A 24,346-nucleotide genomic window follows, 5' to 3' on the forward strand; every position below is an offset into this window, starting at 1 on the left:
AATATCTACAATAGTGCATAATCCATGGCATTGTAGTCTATGTCCCAAATATCGTTCTCAGGAATTTCTCGGCAAGGGAAAATCTTGGGATAGATTAATCATTTTTAATTTTTTTAAGGTTTATACTGGGAAAAATGATAATATAAAATTATTTAAAAATATGTACAAAAAGAAAAAATTCAAAATAACAAAAATATCGTAATATTATCTCGGTAAATGAAAATATCGCTACATTTTTAAAGTTAAATATATGACAAAAGAAAAAATACAAAATAAAAAAATATCGTAAAAATATCGTTATATTATTGGGATATTATTACGCTAAATGAAAATATCGCTACATTTTTTAAGTTCTCAGGATTAGTTCGGGATTTTGTCGTTTTATCAAAATATCGTGATAAAATCTTATATTTTGAAATGGTTGTATTGTTGCTCTATGAGTAGCCTTGTACTTTTGCTGTACTTCAAAAGTGAAATTACTTGTTACATGCCTTTCTCGGTAAACCGTGAACAGAAATTATACTGCACCTGTATTTTTGAAAATTGCATTTATGCAGTAAGCGCACTTTGTTTTTATTGAGAGACTCCTATGGGTGGTTGTCTTCTGGACACTTAATGTAGACCATTAGTTATCGAATTTAACCTAAGTAGGTGCCTTCTTGGGAATTTCAACCTTATTATTTTAGAGTTGCCATTACTCTTGACTAGGCTTATATAACTTTTGAACCTTAAAAGATTATTGAATTGCATATCGAAAATTGAGGAGTATTAACATTATCATGACAACTAGTTTTCGTTGCTGTTTGCTTTCCTATTTCTTTTGTTCATTTTTCTTCCTATATTTTTGCATTGGTGAATAACATCATTTTACTTGCTTGATCATCTTTGTTTTGCATCATTGTTCTTCAGGGTTGCTTTGATCCTATAGTTGATTCAACAACAGGCCGAGACCTGATTCCATCCATGGTTTACGGGTAAGATGATATCTTTTACACATATCACATATCAGAGGAATGCTAGAATGAGAGGCGCACTTGCAGAAATAGTAGGAAAGGGCGCCCCAATTTGGTGAAACTTCACGAAGTGCAATAAATGCTCTTTGACTTTTACATATTATAAATGCACTTTGTGAAGATTCAACCAATGGGGGCGTCTTTTCCTCCTATTTCTGCAAGGGCGCCCTTCAGTCTAGCATACCTCTACATATAAAGTGCACTTTGTTCCATGTCCTTTATGCTTATTATTGTTTAGTGTATCTTTTGTTTGATCAAGTTGTTTACTCATCTTACTCACTTCAAATGTTCTCCAGAAGGAACATGAGAAACCAAGAATTCAGAGGGATGTATTGCGCACTATTGACTGTAAAGTAAGAAATGTTTCCTAAAGTCCGGCTCTTGTGTTAACTTCTTCAGTTAGATTACGTAACCATGGGCTTTATTCTTTTATTTTCCATACAGTTCATCTATAGTATCAGCCGGACTTCTTCGGATTTTTGGAAAGGAAGTTGCGGAACTTCCATTAGTTGCCACTAGCAGTGAAAACCAAGGGCAGGTAAGGATAGTTATAATGGTTTAAAACAGCTTATCTTTGTTTTCTGTTCCTATTTCTTTTTGGGTGATGATAGATTTCGCACCCCCAATAGGATAATTCACACCCCTTTAACGTGATTTGACATCAAAAAGCGTTACAGTCTGCCACATTCCCTCCTTTTCTATGCTTTTTGACGTCAATTCACGTTAAAGGGGTGTGGATTATCCTACAAGGGGTGCAAATTTATCATCTCCCTTCTTTTTTCAGTTCCTGTTATGTTTTCCATAACTCAGCTAGTCTACTTTGTCCTTAGGTCTCAAAAGATATGTTTCCACCTTGCAATATAAGTCTTTACGCTTTACTTTAGGATATATGACATTTTGTGACATAGAACTGATGGCAAAAATAAATACTTTCTAGTAATCTTTTGTTTTAGAATTTTCTTTTTTGCCTTTTTTGTCTGTTGAAATTTCTTTTTGAAGATTCCTTTTTGTATTACTTTTTGGACCTATCAGTCTTATGTTTCTCTTATCCATGTAAGGATAAAGAAATGGATACACTTTAAAACGAGACCAAACATCTCCAGCACCTGTTATGTTATTAATTGGAAGCTATGATTTAGCCGACGCTTTGAATTTATTGCTTGCGCACGTGTCCTACCATGTCCGACGAGACACGCATGTCCACTCCTTTGGGCACTTTTAAATGTATTGCTAGCCTAGGAGTTTTAATGTGGGTGTGTGGACACGTATTTGTGAAATAATCAATAATTTCATGGGTATGCTCGTGTCACCATTTCTAGATTTTTTGGATGTTGCTATGGTAGACAACTCATATCCGTTTCGAAACTCTACACACAAATCCATATCGACAAACTAAGATTATATATGTTTTTTGCTTTAGCCGTGTCCCCATTTATAAATTTTGGGGTTTGCACAAATCCATATCGACAAACTAAATTCAGTGTTGACACGCGACACTCGTGTCCGTGTCTACAAATCATAGATTGGAAGAGTATTTTGCTCTATTGTCAAAATGCTCAGATAGTAATTTCGATGCAGGTTTTTTAGAATATACTCCTTTCAGCCTGTTCAAGAGAGGATACAATGGCTTTGAAGTCTAGTAAACGAGATTTGACTTGGATAATTCATTTTGGCCTTTCCTTTTTCTTGTGAAAATCAACAATTTCCCTCTCCCCAACTATGATCAATAGAGACTGTAAATGAAAGCTTGAGAGAAGTTAAAGCTGCCCATTTCTGGTCGATAACCCTGTCAGCTTCCCAGGTTGTAGAGCACTGTTGGATCATTTGGTAGGCTTTTGTAGACTAGTGTTGCATATTAGTAGGTTTTTATAAAGTAGCAGATCTGAACTTTGAGCCAAATATGTTTGTGCCAAGAGATGTGGGAACTTTTCTTGTAAATTGCACTCCATGCACTTTCATGAGGGTCCAAATGATCTCATCTTGGCATCCTCAACCTTGGTACCTCAATGTTTTCAATTGTCCCAGATATTCAAAACAATAGTTGGCCTTGTTTGAGGAACCCATCTTCGATCTTAAATAATTTCACAACTTTAATGCCCCTTGGCTCTCTAGTGTCACAGCTAGCTTTTCTCCCAAAATAACAGACATATCCCAATAAGATGCCAACGATCAGACCAGAATTATGTTTTAGTGGCAATTGATGCTTTACATAGTTGAGATTCTATACCCAACCCTGAGAGATTTGAGCAGTTATTTGGATGTGCCATGTAGATCTGGTTTTATATATTTCTTATTGACCCAATAATACCAGATTAAGGGATATTGGGGTAAAATATGCCAAAAAGATATTGGGGTAAAATATGCCAAAAATTATGTAAAAAGTGGCTATATTCCAATATCTTAATTTCAAATTCCAAGGTTGAACGGTGGGCAATCAAAGGAAGGGTCACACCGATGAATAGGAATTGGCGGCACACAAGACGGCAATGATCCCCTTCAAACTTCAATTTGCAAATCTCATTGAGCTCGACAGTTTGGAGTTTCTTTAGAACAACTGGCCCATAAAAAATCACTAAAGATCATTCGAACTTTGTCAAGCGTTGTAGTAGTCTAGTACTATTCAGGACTGATTTGACAGGTAATCCAGTTTGGCAGAGGACTTCACTTCCATCCCTTAATTTTATTTTTTTATTGTGAATGAGAGGGAGGTGGTCATTTTAATAGATTTTAGATGAGAAAAGCGTTGGAGATTTTGTCAAAAAACACCTTAGGAATTTTCTGCTAATATCAATTATTATATAATCAATCAAAATAAATTAAAATCATAAAATTAATCAAGAGAAAGGAATAGAAATAGCGTGTGTGTAATGGATCGAGGCACGTCGGAAATGACGCTCTCTTTAGAGTCAATACGCCCCCGTCTACATTGGGTTTACCGGCGTTTGGCTCTCAAGATTCAACCATCCTTCAAGATCTCTTCCGTGCAGGGAATTAATCCCACGAACTCGTCTTGCCCGTTTCACAAATAACAACAAAATATAAAAGATGTCAAAAATGAAGTAATAGAAGATGTGAGGTTTTCCAAAAAAGATGATGTATTTGTGAGAGATACTTAGAGAAAAATAGAATGAGGAGTTCCCCATGAACTGTTAAAAGAGAGGTTTTTATAGAGATAAGAAAGATAATTGTTTTTAGAGAAGATAAAGGGTGAAGCGTTAGAAACGTCTCCCACCTCCCCTTATTCCTCTCTCCAAAATCTCTAATATCCCTAAAATATGTCTCACCTATAACTTACCAAAAATTAGGCAACAACTGATAAGAATAAAAACAATTAATTTTAAAATGGTAACTCCCAAGAACAATAAAAATCATCTTAATTTTAAATTAAACACAACAATCTCCCACATAATTTAAAATTATAAAAATAAACAATTAAGCGATTTTACCGTGCAATGGGTGCCGGTGTCTTCCGAACTTGAACCTACACTTAATGTTAGTAAGTTTCCCTCTGAAGGAGCCGTAGTGAACTAAGTCTTGAACTAGGTTCTTTAGTTCAGAGTTCATCTTACGACACACACAGTACGGGCAAGTACTTGAGTTCTAATCAGTTTGGCCCTTTACGGTCATGAGCCCGTATCTTGTTTTCATGAGTGTCTTTACGGAGCAGCCCAGCTTCCCACAGTAGCGACCTCACTACCACACTCACATAAGTGAGTCCTCCAAGGGTGCTCTGTGGCCTACACCCTTCAAAATCTTGCCTTGCACTGATTAAGAGATAATACTCAACCTAAAACCGTCACAGTAACGAGCACCATCACCATAGGAATGATACTAGGTATACCCATCAAAATAGTCAGTGCTCCCAGCCACCCTACAACTTCGTTTTTACTCATTGAACCTCCTTCATGGGATCTCCAATCATAGAGGTTGGGTGTCCATTGCGGTGACTACCTTATGGGCTCAGTCTCATTCCCCTCGATGATATGTCACTAGCTTTTGAGCTAGTCAATCAACTTTTTTGCTTTCAGACTTTAAAAGGTCTAAAGCCATCACTCTTTTGAGAGTGTAATCAAGTGTGTCTAAAACACCTCTTCACCTTACAATCGTATGTTTAACATCATTATCCATCCATGCCAATCCTATATTTATATCATGATTATGTTACTCATGATAATCAACTATTATGCTTAAAACATAAAGCATATAAACAACATATTATAACAAGTATCATGTCAAATGCTCTATTTAAATGATTTCAACATCCATCTCTATGTTGTAAGTCATCAAGAAGATCTTAAGTTTGAATCATGCAATGATTTCAAATAACCCCACATTTGAGCAATCAGTTATGATCATGATAATCTATTTTTGTGCTAAAGTACACCCCCTAACAGCTTATGAAACAATAAGCATTTTCTAAAGCACATTATAATCTACAAATCATGATTTATTTTGCCCACTAAATAAGTTCACATGCTTTCTTTTTTTTATTATGGATGCAAAAGCTTACACAATTCATTATTTGGACAAATCATAAGTATTTATTTCATGAAACGAATCACATAGTAAATGAGGCATCAGTTTTCATCCTGTCATATCAAAGGTGGTCATCGTAGGTTTGAGCTCAATATATGAGATTGGATACTAATCAAAAAACAAATTGATCACATGTATATATAAAAAATATATAATTATTGAGCCTTACAGGAGAACATACATGTAAAATTAAGTTTGTTGAATCACTAGGTGACTCACATGATATTGGTCTCACACAATCGAACATCTTATCGATAAGACAAGTATATGATTAAAGACCTAGGACTATCCAATCTAGGTTCCAATATCAATAGGACAGCATGTAGATTTACTTTTCTTTTTGGTAATCGGTGACATAAGAGTGTTGTTATCATAACAACATTTCTTTTATCTATTATTGTGGACATGGTTTTAAATTTCGGCCGAAACGTTTCGTTTCAGCCGAAATATTTCGGTTTCGGTGGAAAACGAAACGAAATTCACAGTGAGTCGGAAAAGTACCAAACTTCGCCGAAACGTTTCGGAAATTTCGGTGAAACGTTTCGGTGAAGTACAAAATTTCGGTGAAATTTCGGAAATTTCGGTGAAACGTTTCGGAAATTTCGGTGAAATTTTTACAAGATTTCGTCCGAAATTTCGTACCGAAACCGAAACGTTTCAGTTTCGGTGATGACCGAAACCGAGATTTAAAACCTTGCATGGTTTTAAATTTCGGTTGAAAACGAAACGAAATTCACAGTGAGTCGGAAAAGTACCAAATTTCGCCGAAACGTTTCGGACGGAAATTTCGGTGAAACGTTTCGGTGAAGTACAAAATTTCGGTGAAATTTCGGAAATTTCCGAAATTTCGGTGAAATTTTTACAAGATTTCGTCCGAAATTTCGTACCGAAACCAAAACGTTTCGGTTTCGGTGATGACCGAAACTGAAACCGAGATTTAAAACCTTGCAAGGAAGAGGAGAGATATTTACACCCTTTATAATTTATCAAGGGATTTAAATCCCTTTTTCGGTTTTTCTCATGGCAGCTAAGGACTAATCATCATTTTTTTTTCAATAAACATAGCCACACGAACCCTTCATTCCAAGCAAATTCAGAAGAAATCATGAATTCCACGAACTCACTACCAGATTTTTTTAATATAGCCTCAAAACCATCTTAGAAAGAAATCATATTCATTGAATTGAGATAGAAAGGAAAACAGAGTACAACTCAAGTTTCCAGTTTCAAGACGATTCAAATGTTAACAAGAATAGTATATAATGAAGAAAACTGTCTTCAAAACAAATCGTTTAGGGCAATGCATTCTTATTCTAATTTTCTGTTACTGATTTTCCTATAGAGAGTTGCTTTCCTTTTTGTTGTAAAGAAATCTCTATCATCCTTGCTGCAATCAACGGATTCTTATTCCTATCATAATAACTACTCAACACTGTCATCCCGACAATTTAGGGATTACATTATCGTTAATATGCACACGGTTGTAATCTACATAGGAAAAGAAGGCAAGACACCCAAAACCAGTGGCGGTTCCCAATTTGCTTCGACTGACATTTCCATAATTTATTAAAAAAGGAAATTAGACCAGCGGCGGTTCCCAATTTGCTTAGTTAATATGCCGACCCCAACTAGTCTGGGACAAAGGCTTTGTTGAGTTGAGTTGTTGAGTTATTAAAAAAGGAAATTAGATCATGTTCCAAAAAATCCAGAAAAAATACATTATATATTTTTTTCATGCAAACAGAAATGACAGAAAACCCAGAGAATAAATAACTCAAAGAGCAAACAAACAGACCTGCAAATCAAAACCCAACAAGTCTAGTACGAGTACCCCATCAAAATCCAATAACACTACATATACCTACTCAAAGAACAATAGGATCTATAAATGGCAGAAAGCCATCCAGAACATCATAAATAAATTGAATCACTGATTTGCAAAGGCAAGTAGATCTTCCAACTGATCTCAAAAATATTCAAAACACCAAATCGGCATTTTTTGTACAAATTAATATTAACAGGAATTTCCTAATCGTATTGACTCTAAAATTGTTGGAGATTTTGTCAAAAAACACTTAAGGAATTTTCTGCTAATATCAATTATTATATAATCAATCAAAATAAATTAAAATCATAAAATTAATCAAGAGAAAGGGATAGAAATAGCCTGTGTAATGGATCGAGGCACGTCGGAAATGACGCTCTCGTTAGAGTCAATAAGATCCCGTCTGCACTGGGTTGACGGCCGTTTGGCTCTCAAGATTCAACCATCCTTCATGATCTCTTCCTTGCATGGAATTGATCCCACGAACTCGTCTTGCCCTTGTCGCAAATAACAACAAAATATAAAGACGTCAAAAATGAAGTAATAGAATCTGTGGTTTTCCAAAAAAGATGATGTATTTGTGAGAGATATTTAGAGAAAAATAGAATGAGGAGTTCCCCATGAACTGTTAAAAGTGAGGTTTTTATAGAGATAAGAAAGATAACCGTTTTTAGAGAAAATAAAGGGTGAAGCGTTAGAGACGTCTCCCACCTCCCCGTAATCCTCTCTCCAACGTCTCTAATATCCCTAAAATATCTCTCACCTATAACTTACCAAAAATTAGGTAACAACTGATAAGAATAAAAACAATTAATTTTAAAATGGTAACTCCCAATAACAATAAAAATCACCTTAATTTTAAATTAAACAAAACAGAAAGAGGAAGCCCCATTTATGTAATTGGCAGTGTAATGCACCTTCAATTATTTAAGTGCTTCAAATCATTTTTTGGTTCATATGATGTGCTTGAAAAGATCTGGTTGTTTTTTGCCCATGTTCCAAGACCAGAATGGTTCTCAAGTCTTTCAAGATGCCTCCCAGTTCTTGATTAAAACCAACCCCATGAAAGATGTTACATTAAATCATCCGCAAATAGATGATCAGAAATTTCATACATATTTTGCAATGGCATCTACATTCACATGAAAATGGACCAATATAGATATAACTACATTCGGTTCTATCTGAACTGAATGCAGTGTAATGCACACCATCACATCATTGGCTGTCCTAGGAATCAGATAGGAATCCGAAAAAAATGAAACATCTTCATCACTAGTGCTTTCCACAATCTCATTGATGATATGATCATCCTATGTTGATGATTTTTGGGGTATGGCCTATTTATATTGGGACCCAACAAATGAATGGGTTTGATCATCCTAAAATGTGGGCCCCGCTGTATTTTTGGGTGTACATGCATGTAAGTGCAAACAGGAAACCTTGAGCACTTATGCAAACAGCTATGCCCGTATGTGCACACATATATTTTGTTTTACTTTGAAAGGACCCATTTACCACAAATTTTGGTCTCACTACTCTGTAGGGCTACTTCCAAGCATTATTCTCTTGCATAGAGAGACTGCTGGGTTTCGTGGACGTGCAAAACCTTGTGCTCCCAGCTGCCGATGAAGCCGAATCTATCTGGACAAAGAAATTTGGTTTTAAGCCGATAAACCAGGATCAGGTGGGTGCTTTTGTGTTCCTATCAAATCTGTTTTTTAACTTTAGACCTAGTCTGCAAACATTTCTCTTTAGTGTCTTTATTTGCTCCTTTTATGTAGAATTTTCTATCTCAACACTCTGCATGTGTAGATTCATTTGTGTTATTAAGATTCAATGGTAGATGTATCTCTCTCTTCTTTGCAGCTATGTGAGTATAGAAAGGACTCCCAGATAATGACTTTTGAGGGGACATCTATGCTTCACAAATTGGTCCCCAAGTGTCGGACTGTTGGTAAATCAGCCACTGGCAGTTGACAGAGTTCTACTTAGTTTATTTTTGGCGACTTTTTCGTTTTTGGGTGCATTGGAAGAGCCATTTTTTGGAGCGGCTTTCAGGTGAAATGTATAGGAAAACATCTATTTTTGGTCTACAGGAGAATTTTGAACTGTGGAATGCATCTGTAGCTGCAAACAAGAGATGTATCACACTCCTGTAAAAATGTGAAATTTTGAACTCTGAATTTATATTATCATACTGAGGCTAACAGCAGCTCTGCAAGTTATGTAATTTGTTCAAGCAATGGATTGTTATCAGAGGGCATGTTTTACAACCATAATTTTTTTACCTGGAATATTAGTTTATCAAGTGGTGAGAGAGGTGGAGAGAGCTAGGAGAGATTTGAGGGGGGCATAAATGATGAGAGGGTGAGTAGTGGGTAAAAAAGGGGAAAAATAAATAGTATTTTGAGTGGAGCCTCTCTCTCGTTTGAGAAGTGCTGTGTTCGTTTTAGGTTCTGACAACTGATTGTGAGCCACAAATAGATTATTGTACTCAAAATAACGTGTAATTTTGATTCAAATAATGGGGCTCACAGTCGGTTGTCACAAAATACTAGATTAAAATACAAGCGGTGTGAATAAATCTTAACGATCAATTGGTCCACATAGCAAATGAGTGCAATCTGGACAATGGATCAGTAGATCATTATTACAATACCTGTTCTTTTGGTAGGCAAGCTAGGGGTTAGGTGGACCAGACCATATCATCATCAATGAATATCATTATAAAAATTAGACCTGGCAAACGGGTAACCCGCGTGGTTACGGGTACAACCCGTGCGGGTACGGTACTGGCGGGTACGGGTAAGAAATACCGGTGCGGGTAAGGGTAGCCTTTCATGAACCCGGAACTCACCCGGGCAGGTAATCCGGCAAATTTAAAGAAGAAATTATATATATATATATATATATATACCAAAAGAAATTATGTGATGAATGGGTGTATGAACACATAAAGGTGGTACGATGGATGTACAAGCCTTGATATTTAATCCAACAGGAGCTTCTTAACAAGTCAGCTGCTGTTGGATCAAACATCAAGGATGGGATGATGAGTACATGTTTATACGCCCATTCATCATACAATTTTTCATTTACTTTAACAAGTGTTTGTTTTGATACAACCAAAGATACGAGTCACATAGTCTGATTGCTTTGACTTGTTGTCTTGGCCCACTCACATAGTCTATTTTTTACTGTTTAGTGTTTAGGCCTTGAGAATAAAAAGTTAAAAACAGAATGACGGGTAACCCACGGGCACCAACGCCCGACCCACACCAACCTGCGGGTCATGGGTACGAGTATTTTTTTTCGCGGGTAATGAAATTGGTACCTGTACCCTTGCGGGCCGGGTATACCCGCGGGTACGGGTCCCGTTTTGCCAGGTCTAATAAAAATACCATCTGTAAGATTAAAGACCCAACAAAAATAAACGGTTTACATTCTCTTGAAAAAACTATAAATAGGGAATTATATATCAAGGGAAGGACTTCTCATGTGGACTACGTTGGAATTTCCTCGAGTTGGGTTGGGAAAAGCTAACCCTATTTAATTTTGGGTTGGGTTAAGATGAGGCCTTGGGCCCCCAACCCGACCTTCATCCTCTAATTTTAATGTGATTTCTTGGGGTTACGTTTTTTCTAGTATTTTTCTGTTTAGCACTAGGTTAACCCGAACTCAACCCAACCCAACCCAACCCAACCTGACCCGAATTCAGAAGACTAGGTTGGAAGACTAGGTTCGACGGGTTGGGATAGGGGCTAGAAATTTAGAGGCAGGTTGGGTTAGGGTTGACCATCTTGACCCAAGGCTTGGGTTGGGTCGGTTGAGGGAATGCTATCTCGGGTTGGGCTACGTTTGTCCTCAACCCGATCCAACCTGACCCGAGTTGCACCCTTACTTTTGAGCCCATTTCCATACCAAAAAAGGGGAGTGCGGATATCAACTCTCACGTATGTTTCTTTTATTCTTTGTTTAAATTTGAAATTTGAAATTCAAATGAGAGGCTTTTTTATTCGGAAAGTAATTCAAAAGCAAATCTCATTCGGAAAGTAATCCAAAAGCAAATCTTATTGCATTAAGAAAATTAGATTACATTAATCCCAATCCTCCATTTAAAATCCAACCCCCGCTTAATTCTCCCTCCCTCTCTCTCTCTCTCTCTCTCTCTCTCTCTCTCTCTGGTTTTCCATCTTTGCAAAGGATCAAGGAAAAAAGAACTCAAAAAATGGTTCAGATTCAATACTCTGAGAAATACTTCGACGATACTTACGAATACAGGTAATCCCAAAATTCTTCCCCTTTTTTCTTTTTAATTTTCTTTAAGAAAAACAAAATCCTAGAAAATCTGTCTCTCTGAATATTTTTTTTTTCTGTTCTATGATTTTTACAGGCATGTTGTTCTTCCCCTGGAAGTCGCGAAAATGCTCCCGAAAAATCGCCTTCTCTCGGAGGTAATTAATTACTCCCATTGTGTATAGGGTTTCAACATTTTTCCCACATTTCTTGAGTTTCTTGTGGAATTTATTTTTATTTTTATTTGTTCTTTTCTTTTTTGTTGAGATATTGTTATTATGGGAATTGGTCCATTGCATTCTCATTGTTTTTAACTTTTTGCCATATTTTGAGTTTCTTGGAGATTTTTGTTTCATTATCTTTTCTATTAGGCTCTGTTTCTTTCAATGTAATATGGGCATAAAACAAAATTTAAGCCCATTTTCTACTTAGGCTAAAACAAATTTTATGCTCATTTTGAAGTTTGAAAAATGGGGGCGTAACTTTTTTTTTACGCCCATTTTACATTGAAAGAAATGAAGCTTTAAAACAAATCGGTGTAAAATTTGTTTTACGCCCATTTTATGTTCAAAGAAACAGAGCTTTAGGTAATTAATTACATCTATTGTGTTCTGGGTTTCAACATTTTTCCCACATTTCCTAGATTTTTATTTTATTATTTTTTATTCATTTTGTTCAAATGTTTCTATTAGGGGAAATGGGTATTTATTTCTTTGTTCTATTTTATCAAAAAATAAAATAAAACAGAACGAATGGCGTGCGATCGGGGTTCAGCAGAGCCGAGGTTGGGTTCACTATGCGATCCATCGGCCGGAGCCTCACATTATGCTGTTCAGGAGGCCTCTGAATTATCAGCAGCAGGAGAACCAGAGCCAAATCAATCAAATCCTTGCTGGTTAATGACTCTTTAGACTGGTTTGCTTTGTCTCCTTGTTCTCTCCCTTGTGCTAAGAAAGAGAAATGGGCTTCTAAGAAAAACATTTCTATATGTAGACATGATGATGATGTTGTTGTTGGACTGTATTTTGTAGTACACAACTTTGATGGATTTTTAGCTTGCTTCTAATCTTCTTTTCTTTGCTTTGGAGTATTGGGTTTGATGTTGTATTGTTCAATGTTAATGGCTTGCTGTTATATGAGGAGATAATAGGAGTTCATAGTTATATGGGTTTTTTTCTCTATGTTGTGATTATGGGTTTGGTGTTTTGTAGACTAAAGCCTTGTTTGGATTGCAAGAAAATACATTTCTGATGGAACTTTCAGTAATTTAGAGGGAAATTATATGATTGTAGTCAATTTAGAGGGATATTACTATAAATCGAAGGCCTATCTAATTAAATTTGAAGAGGAATTATATAATGCCCGACCGCCAAGTCACGTGAAGGTGGTACTTCATAAGTGCCACCCTTGATATTTGATCCAACAGCAACATCTTAAAAAGTGGGCTGCTGTTGGATCAAATATCAAGGGCAGTACCGTTTTGACGGTACTTGACGGTTGGCCACCATATAAAAGCTCTGGTTCAAGTTGCCTTTCGTTGTATGTAAAATGTAAAAAGCATAGGAAATTTAGAAATGTTTTACCTTTCCTCCTGCAATCCAAATACTGCATTAAGGTTTGGTGACTTTTGCTCCTTTTTTTTATTTTTAATATGAAGTTAAGGGACTTGGACAATTATAGGGACCCTTGATATTTGGAAAAGCTGTTTCAAAAATAGAAAGTTTTTAACTCTGTTTTGATGCTTCGAATTATGAATTTGGGTTTAGTTTGTGTTTGTGTTCTTTTGCGAATCAGAGCTTGGGGGTTTCAACTCTTGCTAATGAATATTGTGTTTCTCTCTCATCTTATAGATTCGAGTATATATTTACCATCCCTTCCGTTTTCAATTGGAAATGGCTTCGTGGAAGAATAATTTGAATTCTTGCCAATGAATTTTGGGCTTCTCTTTCATCTTATAGATGGAATGTGTACTTTCTATCCCTTTTGTTTTAGAAATGTGTTTTTGGAGCTGTAGATTAGTTTTTGGTTTAAGAGGTTAAGAAAGTACTCAGTTAAGCTCAAACGCATTTGAAGATTAGGGTTTTTGTTAGAATATGTGAGATCTCACTAATAGGTTAGATTAGGCAACTATGGTTTGATTAGGGATATCCTTCTAGAATTATCTTGATTCCGTTCCATGTTTATCATGTAAGTGCTCTATATAAGCACACATTGATCCTCTTGTAAATGCATCCAAGTTTAGTGAAATCTCTAGAATTTATCATGGTATCAGAGCATTAGATCCTACTAGGACCTGAGCACAACATACGTGAGTCCCCGTCCTCCGGCGGGCGGGTGTTCTAACAAACCGCCGGTGGCCATCACTCCCCGTCACGATCACCACGGCAAGCCTACCTATGAATATGGCCAAGTCCGTTTGTACTGATGGATGGTCTATCACTATTTGCTATTCACCATGCTTGTTTATGCCCTTCTTTCTTACCCCTTTTTCTTTCAGTTATCATCACATCCAATGAGAGATTTTAGTCATATTCTTGCCTTTTTAGTGCAAAGGTCTTCTTCGGTGAATTGTTGTTGAGAATAGAAAAGCAGGGTAGTCTTATTCCTTGCCTTTATCTGTGTCTTTTCTTATGCCCCAAATTTGATAACGGCACACCTTTTCATTCATGCCTAAAAAACACTCCCATATTTGACATTTTTACCCCATACTCTCTTGGAAACCACCACCTCGCCTTATTTAAGACCCCTAGATTTGATGCTTACACCCGCAGTTTCTAAATCCGTAACATTCCCAAGCTTGTTAGAATACTACTAATTTTTGCGGCCATCATCTATCGTTCGTTGTCGCTCATCTTATTTTTTTTTCTTTCAAACCCTTATCTCTCAAATTTTCTCATATTTCAGTTGAGGTACCTTTCTTTAGGTGCGTGCCTGAAATATTGACTCATTTCAGTTGAGGTGCTTCATTCATTTTGAAGTGCGTGCCTGAAGGAAGATTTTTAGTTCCATGAGGATCGGTATTCAAAGCCGACCCATGCTATCTTGCCCATCGAGGCTCATTCTTACCCATTCCGGCATTGGTCCATTGTGACCCATTTCTTGCCCATTTCGGCATTGGTATATAGTGACCCATTTCTACTCACCCATCGAGGCTTGATTTTCATCTAGCCTCATTGAGGCTATGATCTATTGGCTTTTAAGCCCTCTTCGTGACACATCAACAAGCGGCATCTTCTTCGCAACCATCATCAATGCTCATTGGCGGCAACATCAGTCTTCATAAGAGGATCTTCATCATAGACTTTTGGAAGTGTGCATCAAATCGGTTGATTTTGATTACATTTGTAATTTGGGGAATTCTATTGTATTGGGATTTTTTTTAAAAATTGTTGTCAAACGTATATCGATTTTCAATCCGTATACGTTTGAGGGGGCATGTTAGAATATGTGGGATCCAACAGTTAGATTGGGTTAAGATCTCACCGTTGGATCATCTTGGAGGTAGATTAAGTAAGTTGGGTAAACGAGGCAACTAGATAAATTAGGCAAGTGGATTAGAAGAGGCAAGCAATAGAGATTAGGAAAGTAGATTTGATTAGGGATTATTTCCTTCTAGAATTATCTTGATTCCATTCTATGTTTATCATGTAAGTGCTCTATATAAGCACACAGTCATCCTCTTGTAAATGCATCCAAGTTTAGTGAAATCTTTAGAATTTATCAGTTTTGGGCACTTCCTTTTTGGCAAGGGTTTTTCTAATTTAGGTTTTTCTTTTTTCCATTAAATATTGAATGTTGCGAGCATGGCAGAAGCCGAAATTTCCTGAAATTCCCAATTTCGGTCCGAAATTTTGAGAAATTGAAATCTTTTTTTTTTTTTTTTAAATACGTTACAAAATTTCAGCCGAAATTTCAGAATTTTGATCCGAAATTTTGAAATCAATTAGGGCCTGTTCAGTTGCGCGCAGGAAACGGAAAGGAAAAGGAAATGACGTGGCAGAAGGAAACGGAAAGAAAACGGAAATGAAAAGAAACTGCTAAGAAAGCAGTAAGAGTGCGCGTTCAGTTGCCAGGAAACGGAAAAGAAACAGTAAAGAAACAACAGGAATGTGCATTCAGTTGGCAGGGAAACGGAAAAGAAACATCACAGAAGTGGTGAAAATATCATTTTCTATGAAAAATTATATGGAGTTAATTTGTATTTTTTCAGGTAAAAATATGGGCAAGCAAACATTAATAACTAAGAAATGAAGGTACTTATTGGGAACAAAAAGGCCATGTTTGGAAATGTTGAAAAAATATTTTACAAAAAAACACAAGAAATATCAGTATTTTAAAAAATATGCAGAAAATAAACTTGTTTTTTTTATTCTAGTGACTTAACCCTAATTCAACCAAAACCTTTTGTCCAAGTGACTTAACCCTAATTAAACCTGATTTATTCAACCCAACCCGATTTCCAAATCGGTCGGGTTGGAACACCCGATTTCCAATCCTATTCTTATTCCCACGGTGAAGGGAATGTTAATTCTGATTCTAGTGTATGGAAAAGCATTCGAATTAGGAATTGGATTTTCACACAGAAATCTCTTTTTCTGATTCTAGTGTTAATTCTAACTCTAATGTTGATTTGGTCCCACACCTCTGTCCTTGGTGTTGGTTTTTCACACGGAAATCTCTTTTCTCTCCTCCCAAACCATCTCTCTCCCTCTCAAAAAAAAGAAAAAAGAAAAAGGAAACTTCAAGGTTTTCTTACACCCTTTCAAGAATATGCTTCACTGGTTCCTTTGAATTTTTATTTTTTTTTGGTATGAACACCAAAATCAGATTTTAGTGATTGAGCTTTGTAGATAGAAGGTTGGAAACCAAAATGTTCTAACCCAAGAAAATGCCAACCTGACCTGAGCCGAAATCAGGTTGAACCCTTGAGGTTAGGGTTGAGCCCAAGTTGCACCCCTAAAATTGTCAGTCTTCCCTACAGTAAAAGAGTGTTATGGGAAGAACTTCCCATGATGGGTGGAAACTTGACAGTGGAATAGTTTGTTATCAAGGATTTCATTTATTTGATTGAGGGTTATTATCAAGGAATAGTTTGCCAAATATTGCTTGATGAAAGCATTCATTTATTTGATACAAGTTCTGGTTCTCTCTATTAGCCTGAGATTGAAAAGAAGTGGCGAGAGTTCACTGCCAAGCACCGATCCAAAATACAAGAGTGCCTGCAAAACCCAGTTCCAAGTTTCATTTATTAGTGTTTGAATCAACAAGGAATAGTTAAACAGGCAATAATGATGGTAACCATTTAAAACAGTAACATATCAATATACTGAGGGCATAGTTCAATGTACACCAATATCCTTCTCTAACCTATGTAATCCGCCAAGGGCGAGTCGCTCTGGATTTTGAGAACTGATTGTGAGTCCAAAAATATTTGTTGGACTCAAAATTGAATGAGGCCCTGATTGTTTTGGATTTTGAGAGAAGTGATTGGGACTCCAAAAACTGTTTATTGGACTCAAAACTAAACATTAATTTGAGTCCAATAATCATATATATATGAAAAATGGAATTGTCATATATGAAACTGGTTGATGTACATATATATATATATATACACATGCAACACGCCATCCGCGAAATGTGTTCTGTGGCACACTGGCAAATCCCTTTTTATTGGTTGATGTACTAATCTGATACATTACTAACACTGAATTTTTTACAGGCTTTCATTCATACCACAGATATGGTTCTCGGATAGGCCACAGATCAGTTCCTACCTTTAGGATAGGCCACAGATCAGTTCCTACCACAGATCAGAATATCAAACATTGATTAATCAAACAAAGATTCAAGACAGATTCGATTCTTTAGGATCCTCCCTTTCTTCAAATGGAACAAACAGAGATAGAAATCAGATCGTATTCAGAAATGTCTTTCTTGATATTCGTCAATGTCCCGGATAATCACAGAACGGAATGAATGTAATCACAGACAGTAAGATACCACCCTCCCCTTAAGAAGCAGACTATTGCACAATGATAATCTTCTGTCATAACTTGCAAGAGCTATCTGTGTGGAATCAGACATGAAAAATAGATTATCCAAGCACATCAATTCCTTGTTCCATTTAATAAGCCAGGTGTGGTGTTGGGCATCCAATGCATAAGAAATCTGCATGAAGAAAATCTAGAACTTTCTGGTATTCTTGAAGGTCGAGAGAAGAATGTAAAACAAATTTTCCAGTAGAGGAAATACAGTCCAAAGCTACTCCTTGTTCCTTTGCCTGAGATAGAAAGGACCACTTTGGCTTTTAAAAATGTAGCAGCATAAGTTGGCCTCACTTGAAAGGAAATATGCAATGGCAATATTGAAGCATGTAAAAGGAACAGCTTATATATGCAATCTTTCTCATCATGGCATGTGAAGTATAGTTTATTAAATAACACCAACTCTAGAATTACATAAATGGTTAAATAACACCAACTCTAACAGCTTAGGCTTTTGGAGTAATTGGTTGTTTCACATGATATCAAAGCTATTTAATCATTAATTTTTTGTGAAAAGAAACAGAGCCTTAGGACTGGGTTGCGAACCTCGAAAAAAAAAATGGAAATTTGGCAAAGTCTAATTGAAAGAAAGGAATTTGGTGTGAATTGTTACAACGGACACAATCCTCCCTTATTTAACAAATTCTGATATGGCATTGCTATGAAACTACTTGTGTGGACTCTTTGTTTTCTTACTAGAAAATGCTGACATGGAAATATAATGTCCTACTTGGTTGCTGAGTCAGCACTCTACTGACTAATTCTCATCAGCTTCTTATTCTCCTTAGCCTTTTCCCTTGCAAGGTGGCAGAGGTTTGCCACATAAACACTGGTTGTGGGCATAAGCTGCTGCAGGAAAGATGTTGAAAGGTCTTCCTTGTGGAATTTGCCCACACAGTCTGTTGGCTCTGAAGTTTACATGGTTGATGTTTTTTAAACCCAAAAAGCTATCTGGGATCTTGCCACTGAGTTGGGATTTGCCCTGTGATCTGATTGTTTGACAAATTAAACAGTTTCAAGCCCAAACCTTCCTGAAATTCAGGAAACCCACCTGTAATTTTGTTGTTTGACAGATCTACAACCTCTAAAAAGCTGTTGGTATTATGTAAGAGAGTTGAAATTGACCCATATAGTTGGTTTGAATGTAGGTCAAGGAGGGAATACCATAGGTTTGGCTTTTAAAAATGTAGCAGCAAACTTAAGAAGCAGATTTTAAAAGCAATATAATGGACCCAACAAGAAGGAGGGAAACCCATGGTAACATCCTCTGTGGCACCACCTCTGCCCTTTCATTTCGCAACTCCTCTACCTCCTCAACCCTTTCGCTGCTCCGATACCTGGCTCTCTCCAAATATGCGTCTAGCTGTGACTGAGCTTCCGCCAACGTCCCAAATGAGCGGTAGCATGCTCCGCTAAATTTGTCAACTTGGTCATGGCACTCTGGCCAAGTGTAGTAAATCCCAGGCCTCCTGCCATTAAAGACAGCATAGTACTTCTGCTTCCCCATACTCACCTAACAAAAAGACAAAATATTTTCGATGAAAAGATATCAAAGCATCATCCAAATGTCAAAATAGAAAATATGCACCGTCTACCATTAACCGCCATCCAAATGTCAAAGATCCCAAACAAATAAAAATAACTACCGCCATAACTACTAACATCTAAAATAAAAGCTACCACCATAGCTACGAACATCCAAAATAAATAACCACCAACCAAAATAAAACAAAGATTGTTCATATAACAGTAACTACCACCATAACCACCCTCAATCATCCATCTGTTGCCTAATGAAACGAGCCATCTTCCTTCGGATGTACGACCTCCTCTCATCCTCCTCGTACATGATGAAAAGATGCGCCTGAGATGGATTTATTGTGAGGTACTCCGTGGTCCTCAACAAGATATCCTGCGAAAAACCCCCAACCCCTCTAACAGCTTCGCGAAGCTGTGCAAGGTAAGCAGGGGGACGATCACCTGTGAGGGCATCGGCAACCTTGTCCATGCTTGTTGAGATACGCGACATACTATCCAAATGTGCCCCACCCTGACGAGCCCTCTGTCTTCTGGTACCATCCCGTCTTAAGGGAGATGTCTCACTACCACCATTAGTAGGATCTGCTTCTGGAGATGGTTGGTGGTGAGACATGGGGGTATGGTCTGCAAAGTCATCCCCAATGTCATCAAGACTGACTGGCTGCGAACTTGCTATGCTTGGATTCTCACGCGTCCTAGCCCCGGCCCCTTTTGCGAACTCGTCTCCAAAGATTTTGCACATATCGTCATGCAAAACATGATGAGTAGTGAAGTGTTTCTTATGTTTTGGATGAGCCTGTGAGAAGGAGCATAAAAAATAAGAAGATATTGGATATGATATTACTATAAGAAGATTGTATCTTGAGAGGAAGTGTTTCTTACAGCGACGTAGTCGTCGTAGACCTCTCTCTCGCAGGTCACCATTTTGGTCTCATTGTCCCAACCAAAACCGCTTCTACTCAGGATGATGCAAACACTCTTGTATGTTTCTTTCATAGTCTTGATGCGGTTTTTTATGTGCTCCTTATTGAGTTGGAGGTTGAAAAAGGCATTCATTGCAGTGGCCGCAGCTACATAAGCATGATCCTTAAAACCATTTGGGATTTTGTACCCCTCTGCGATTTGAACTAGAAGGGTATCTACGAGCACCTTGTCCATTTGGTCATTCCAAATGACATTCTTCCCCCTCTTCTGCGAGGTTTGTGGCGCACTTGACATTCTGATTCAATATACACATATATGTTCGTTATGAGTCATACATCCATATAACAACCTGAGATGTATAACAACTTCAATAAATACACATACAACCATCAAAAGACACAGCATACATCATCCAAAACAACTAGCTACTATATTCCTTCAAAATTTTAATCCATCACACTAATAACAACAGAGTTACTTGAATAAACACACATACAACCATCATAACATAATAAAGTTACTCGAAACAGTAAAAGAGTCATATAACCAGTAAAAGAGTCATATAACGTCAATGATGTCTACTGAAATCATTCCACATCTGTGTGGTAAGCGTGTTTCTAATTTCCTCTCCTGCTCTTTTGTCATCATCCCTTGATTCAGGAGGATCTCGTGGTATGTCCTCATCTTCCACAGTTTGTAGTAAGAGTTGTCTAGCTAGAAAGTTGTCCACATCTTCTAGTATTGAATCATTAGGCATTAAACGTCGAATATGATTATGGATGCAACAACATGCTAAGAAGATGTCAATCTGCTTCTCGATACTGTACATTGGTTCTTCACTAAGAATATTGAAACGCTTCTTCAAGACGCCAAATGTGCGCTCAATGACATTTCGACAGGACGAGTGTCTATGATTGAACAACTCATTACTAGTCCGTGGACGCCGCCCACTCCACTCACTTAGGTGGTATGCGGTCTTACGATGCGGGGTAATGAAATGTCGTAAGAGAGGGTACCCGCCATCGGCGAGGTAAAACTTTCCTACAAATAAAAAAATTCTATATCAGCAACTAGTAATAAGTGGGAACTTGTTTACTAGAATGCAACTATTTCATATACAATGTACCTGGAATAAGTGGAATCTTGTCAGCCCTTGTTAATGCATCCGCTAACACTCTCGAGTCAGAAGCCGAACCCTCCCATCCGGCTAGGATATACGTGAATTTTAAGTCAAAGTCACAGGCCGCCAAAACATTTTGAGCTATAAAATGCTTACGACAAAAGTAGGCAGGTTTGTCTTCAATACGTACTTTAGCACGTATGTATGTCCCGTCTATTGCACCGATGCAATCCTTGAAATATGGCATCCACCTAAGATTCCCCTCAATCTGCGATGGTGTCTCACCTGTCGGTGGTTTGATGAAGAAATCTTGCATACCCAAAATTGCCTTTAGAACTTTGTTGAAATACGTCGAAACAGTTGCCCCTGAACGTCTAGCACATGCTCTAATAGTCCTAACCCTCTGATTATGTGCCACAATATGCAAGAAGATGGCAACTTGCTCCTCCACCTTACAATGGATTGTATCTTCTAGGGTTCCCGCCCGTTTAAATATTTCAACAAATTGACGAAAGCAGCTGACGTTCATCCGTAGCAAGTTATGACAATGTTCATCTGAATCGATGACAAAAGATATGAACGTACGACGCGTTAAGTAATTGCTTTCATAGGGAGCTCTGAGAAGATACTTTTCATAGTACTCTTTCCAAAGTACTAAGATGGCAGCAGCACCAGCCATTAGTAGTGCGACTGCTTGCCGAACTAACTCATTCCTACGCTTCAACTCAGCTCTTCGCAACACTGTTTTCTTCCTCCTTGTAGGACGACGAGGCATCTTACTCTAAATAAGAAGTCAATGACTCAATAGAAAATACAACACAATAAAAAATAAGGCATCTTAAACACATAAACCATTCATCCAAAAACCATCAATCCAACCATGCATATACCATCCCTCCATAAACCATCCATCCATATACAACCACTCCATAAACCTACCAACCATGAATATACAAATCCCTCCACAAACCATCCATCCATACACAACCACTCCATAAACCTACCAACCATGAATATCCAAATCCCTCCAGAAACCATCTATCCATACACAACCACTCCATAAACCATCCATCCATAACCCATCCATCTATAAACATTATTACCCCCATAAACACCACCAAATACCACCATTAATACCACAAATACCACCATCCATCCATAACCCACAAATACCACCATTAATACCCCCATCTCAACATTCAAGTAGAATGTCATCCTACAATGCTACTATCACATACAAACAAGATTAAAATCATGAAGCAAACTAATAATGGATCAACAACAAGATAAAGAAAGAGGAACATCATAAATGATTAGAACAACAAGATAAATGTAAAGAAACATCAGATTTATTACCTCGCAAGTTAGGATCTCTTCACAGAATTGAGAATCAGAAATTGGTGTCCCCTGCAAAAAATCAGATCTGAATAACACCACCACCAATATCACAGTTCCAAATCAGGAAAATAATTTTTAGTCCAGAACCCAAAATGGATAAACACAGATAAGCCCAAATAAGTGAAAAAAACAAACATCAGGCCAAAAATGAGGGCTCCAAAGCATAGATTACAGCTAAAAAACGATGGTTTTCAGAAAAAATGCCACAAAAAAGGAAAATACAACAAAGAAAAATTATCCATGAAAAGTTCTAGGGTTTAGAAAGCTTAGACAAAGATGAGAAGAGCAAAAAAATGGGAGAAAAAAACTAAAAAAGGGTTTAGACACGAAAGATCAAAAAAAAATTGCAAGGGTTTATGGCAAACCACAGATTTCGTACTGGGGTTTATAGGCGAAGGAAAAAATTAAAGGGTTTGCAGCAAACCAAAGGGTTTATAAGCCAACGAAAAAATGGAAGGGTTTATAGGAAACCAAAGATCCCATTGCTCCATAGCAAACCAGAGATTTCATACCCAATATCCTAAAAAATGAAAAAAATGGAAGAAAGGGAGGAGGAGGATGCGTACCTTTTCGAGGATTGGAGGCAAGCTTCGGTTGGAGAAGAAAGAGCTCAGCTTCTCCTTTCGATGGTTGGGGTTTTGCTTCTTCCTCTGTTTGGAAAGATAAACTAGGGCAGAGATTTTCTTCAAACCCTTGTTCTGTATTTCTGAGTAAGAAAAATCGTTTTGTCAAGGTGGAAGAGGACACATAGCTTCGGATCTTCAACAGATGGGTAAGAGCTTCGGATCTTCGTGCTTTTCTTGATGGGTTTTCTTCAAACCCTTGTTCTGTAAAAAAGAAAAATCGTTTCTCAAGGTTGAAGACAACACAGAGCTTCGAATCTATGGGTAAAAGCTTCGGATCTTCGTGCTTTTCTTGGATTTGAGGTTTGGGTTTTTTTTTTCTCTTTTTACTTCTCTTCTGTTTTTTGGAGAGGAGCAGAGGCGGTGATCGAGGAAAATCCGTGCGAATCCGAGGCTACCGCACGGATTTCATTTCACGGAAACACCCTCTCCACGTCGTTCTATTCGGATTCCACGTCTTCCTTCGGATTTCCCAGCGCTTTCCGTTCGTGGCCAACAAAACGACCATACTACTCCCTTTCCACGGAAACGAGGTCTATTTTCCTTTCCGTTTCCGTTTCTTAGGCGCAACTGAACAGGCCCTTAAGTATTCTTTTTAAATTATTACCAACTTTCGAAATTTCGGTTTTTGGGAAGTCTGAAAGCGGTACCGAAATCGAAATTTTAAAATTTCAGAATTTTGGTCCGAAATTTTGAAATCAATTAAATATTCTTTTTAAATTATTACCAACTTTCGGAATTTCGGTTTTTGGGAAGTCTGAAAGCGGTAATGAAATCGAAATTTTAAACCATGGTTGCGAGTGCGTCTTGTGGAGATTGAAGTCCATGCTTGTATAGACTTATTATGCACACCTTTTGTCCATTTTGGGCCTTGGATAGACTAATATGTACACATTCATTGTCCAATTTGGGTGAAAATCTCAAAGATGACTAATTTCGTTTTGATAAATTACATGGTGTGGGTTGCCCTATTTTTCTTTGTAAAAATAAGAGTGAGCAAAAGTACAAAGGTGGGGAATTAC

The 24,346-nt window shown here is 37.3% G+C and overlaps 3 protein-coding genes across 4 annotated transcripts in view; 2 read left to right on the forward strand and 1 right to left on the reverse strand.

The window, feature by feature from the left end:
* LOC143854550 (uncharacterized) overlaps positions 1–9,635 on the forward strand; it is a 28,111-nt gene extending 18,476 nt beyond the window's left edge. The window contains exons 14-18 of the mRNA XM_077364576.1: positions 910–974; positions 1,310–1,366; positions 1,458–1,551; positions 8,921–9,061; positions 9,244–9,635. Coding sequence (XP_077220691.1) covers positions 910–974; positions 1,310–1,366; positions 1,458–1,551; positions 8,921–9,061; positions 9,244–9,354 — 468 coding nt within the window. The 3' untranslated portion in view covers positions 9,355–9,635. The remainder of the gene's footprint in view (positions 1–909; positions 975–1,309; positions 1,367–1,457; positions 1,552–8,920; positions 9,062–9,243) is intronic.
* Positions 9,636–11,417: 1,782 nt separating this feature from the next.
* On the forward strand, positions 11,418–12,852 carry LOC143854945 (cyclin-dependent kinases regulatory subunit 2-like). The gene is made up of 3 exons (XM_077365087.1): positions 11,418–11,658; positions 11,771–11,831; positions 12,421–12,852. The coding sequence occupies exons 1-3, from the start codon at positions 11,606–11,608 to the stop codon at positions 12,571–12,573; spliced, it is 267 nt and encodes an 88-aa protein (XP_077221202.1). The 5' UTR covers positions 11,418–11,605; the 3' UTR covers positions 12,574–12,852.
* Positions 12,853–18,734: 5,882 nt separating this feature from the next.
* Positions 18,735–23,543, reverse strand: LOC143854923 (uncharacterized). Of its 2 annotated transcripts, XR_013237630.1 has the most exons (6): positions 23,268–23,543; positions 22,660–22,710; positions 20,142–20,478; positions 19,478–20,055; positions 18,885–19,233; positions 18,735–18,751 (listed from the first exon to the last, which is right to left on the reverse strand). XR_013237630.1 is itself a non-coding variant. In XM_077365063.1 (5 exons), exons 3-4 carry the CDS (start codon positions 20,475–20,477, stop codon positions 19,492–19,494), a joined length of 900 nt encoding a protein of 299 aa, XP_077221178.1. In that variant the 5' UTR covers position 20,478; positions 22,660–22,710; positions 23,268–23,543; the 3' UTR covers positions 18,743–19,233; positions 19,478–19,491. The 2 variants fall into 2 exon arrangements, 1 of the variants encoding a protein (XP_077221178.1); XM_077365063.1 differs by having other exon boundaries at positions 18,743–19,233.
* Positions 23,544–24,346: the final 803 nt, after the last annotated feature.

This window comes from Tasmannia lanceolata, unplaced genomic scaffold, assembly GCF_043159265.1.
Source record: "Tasmannia lanceolata isolate RefF3 unplaced genomic scaffold, GAP_Taslan_0.1 ptg000020l, whole genome shotgun sequence".
NCBI classification, from domain to species: Eukaryota; Viridiplantae; Streptophyta; class Magnoliopsida; order Canellales; family Winteraceae; genus Tasmannia; species Tasmannia lanceolata.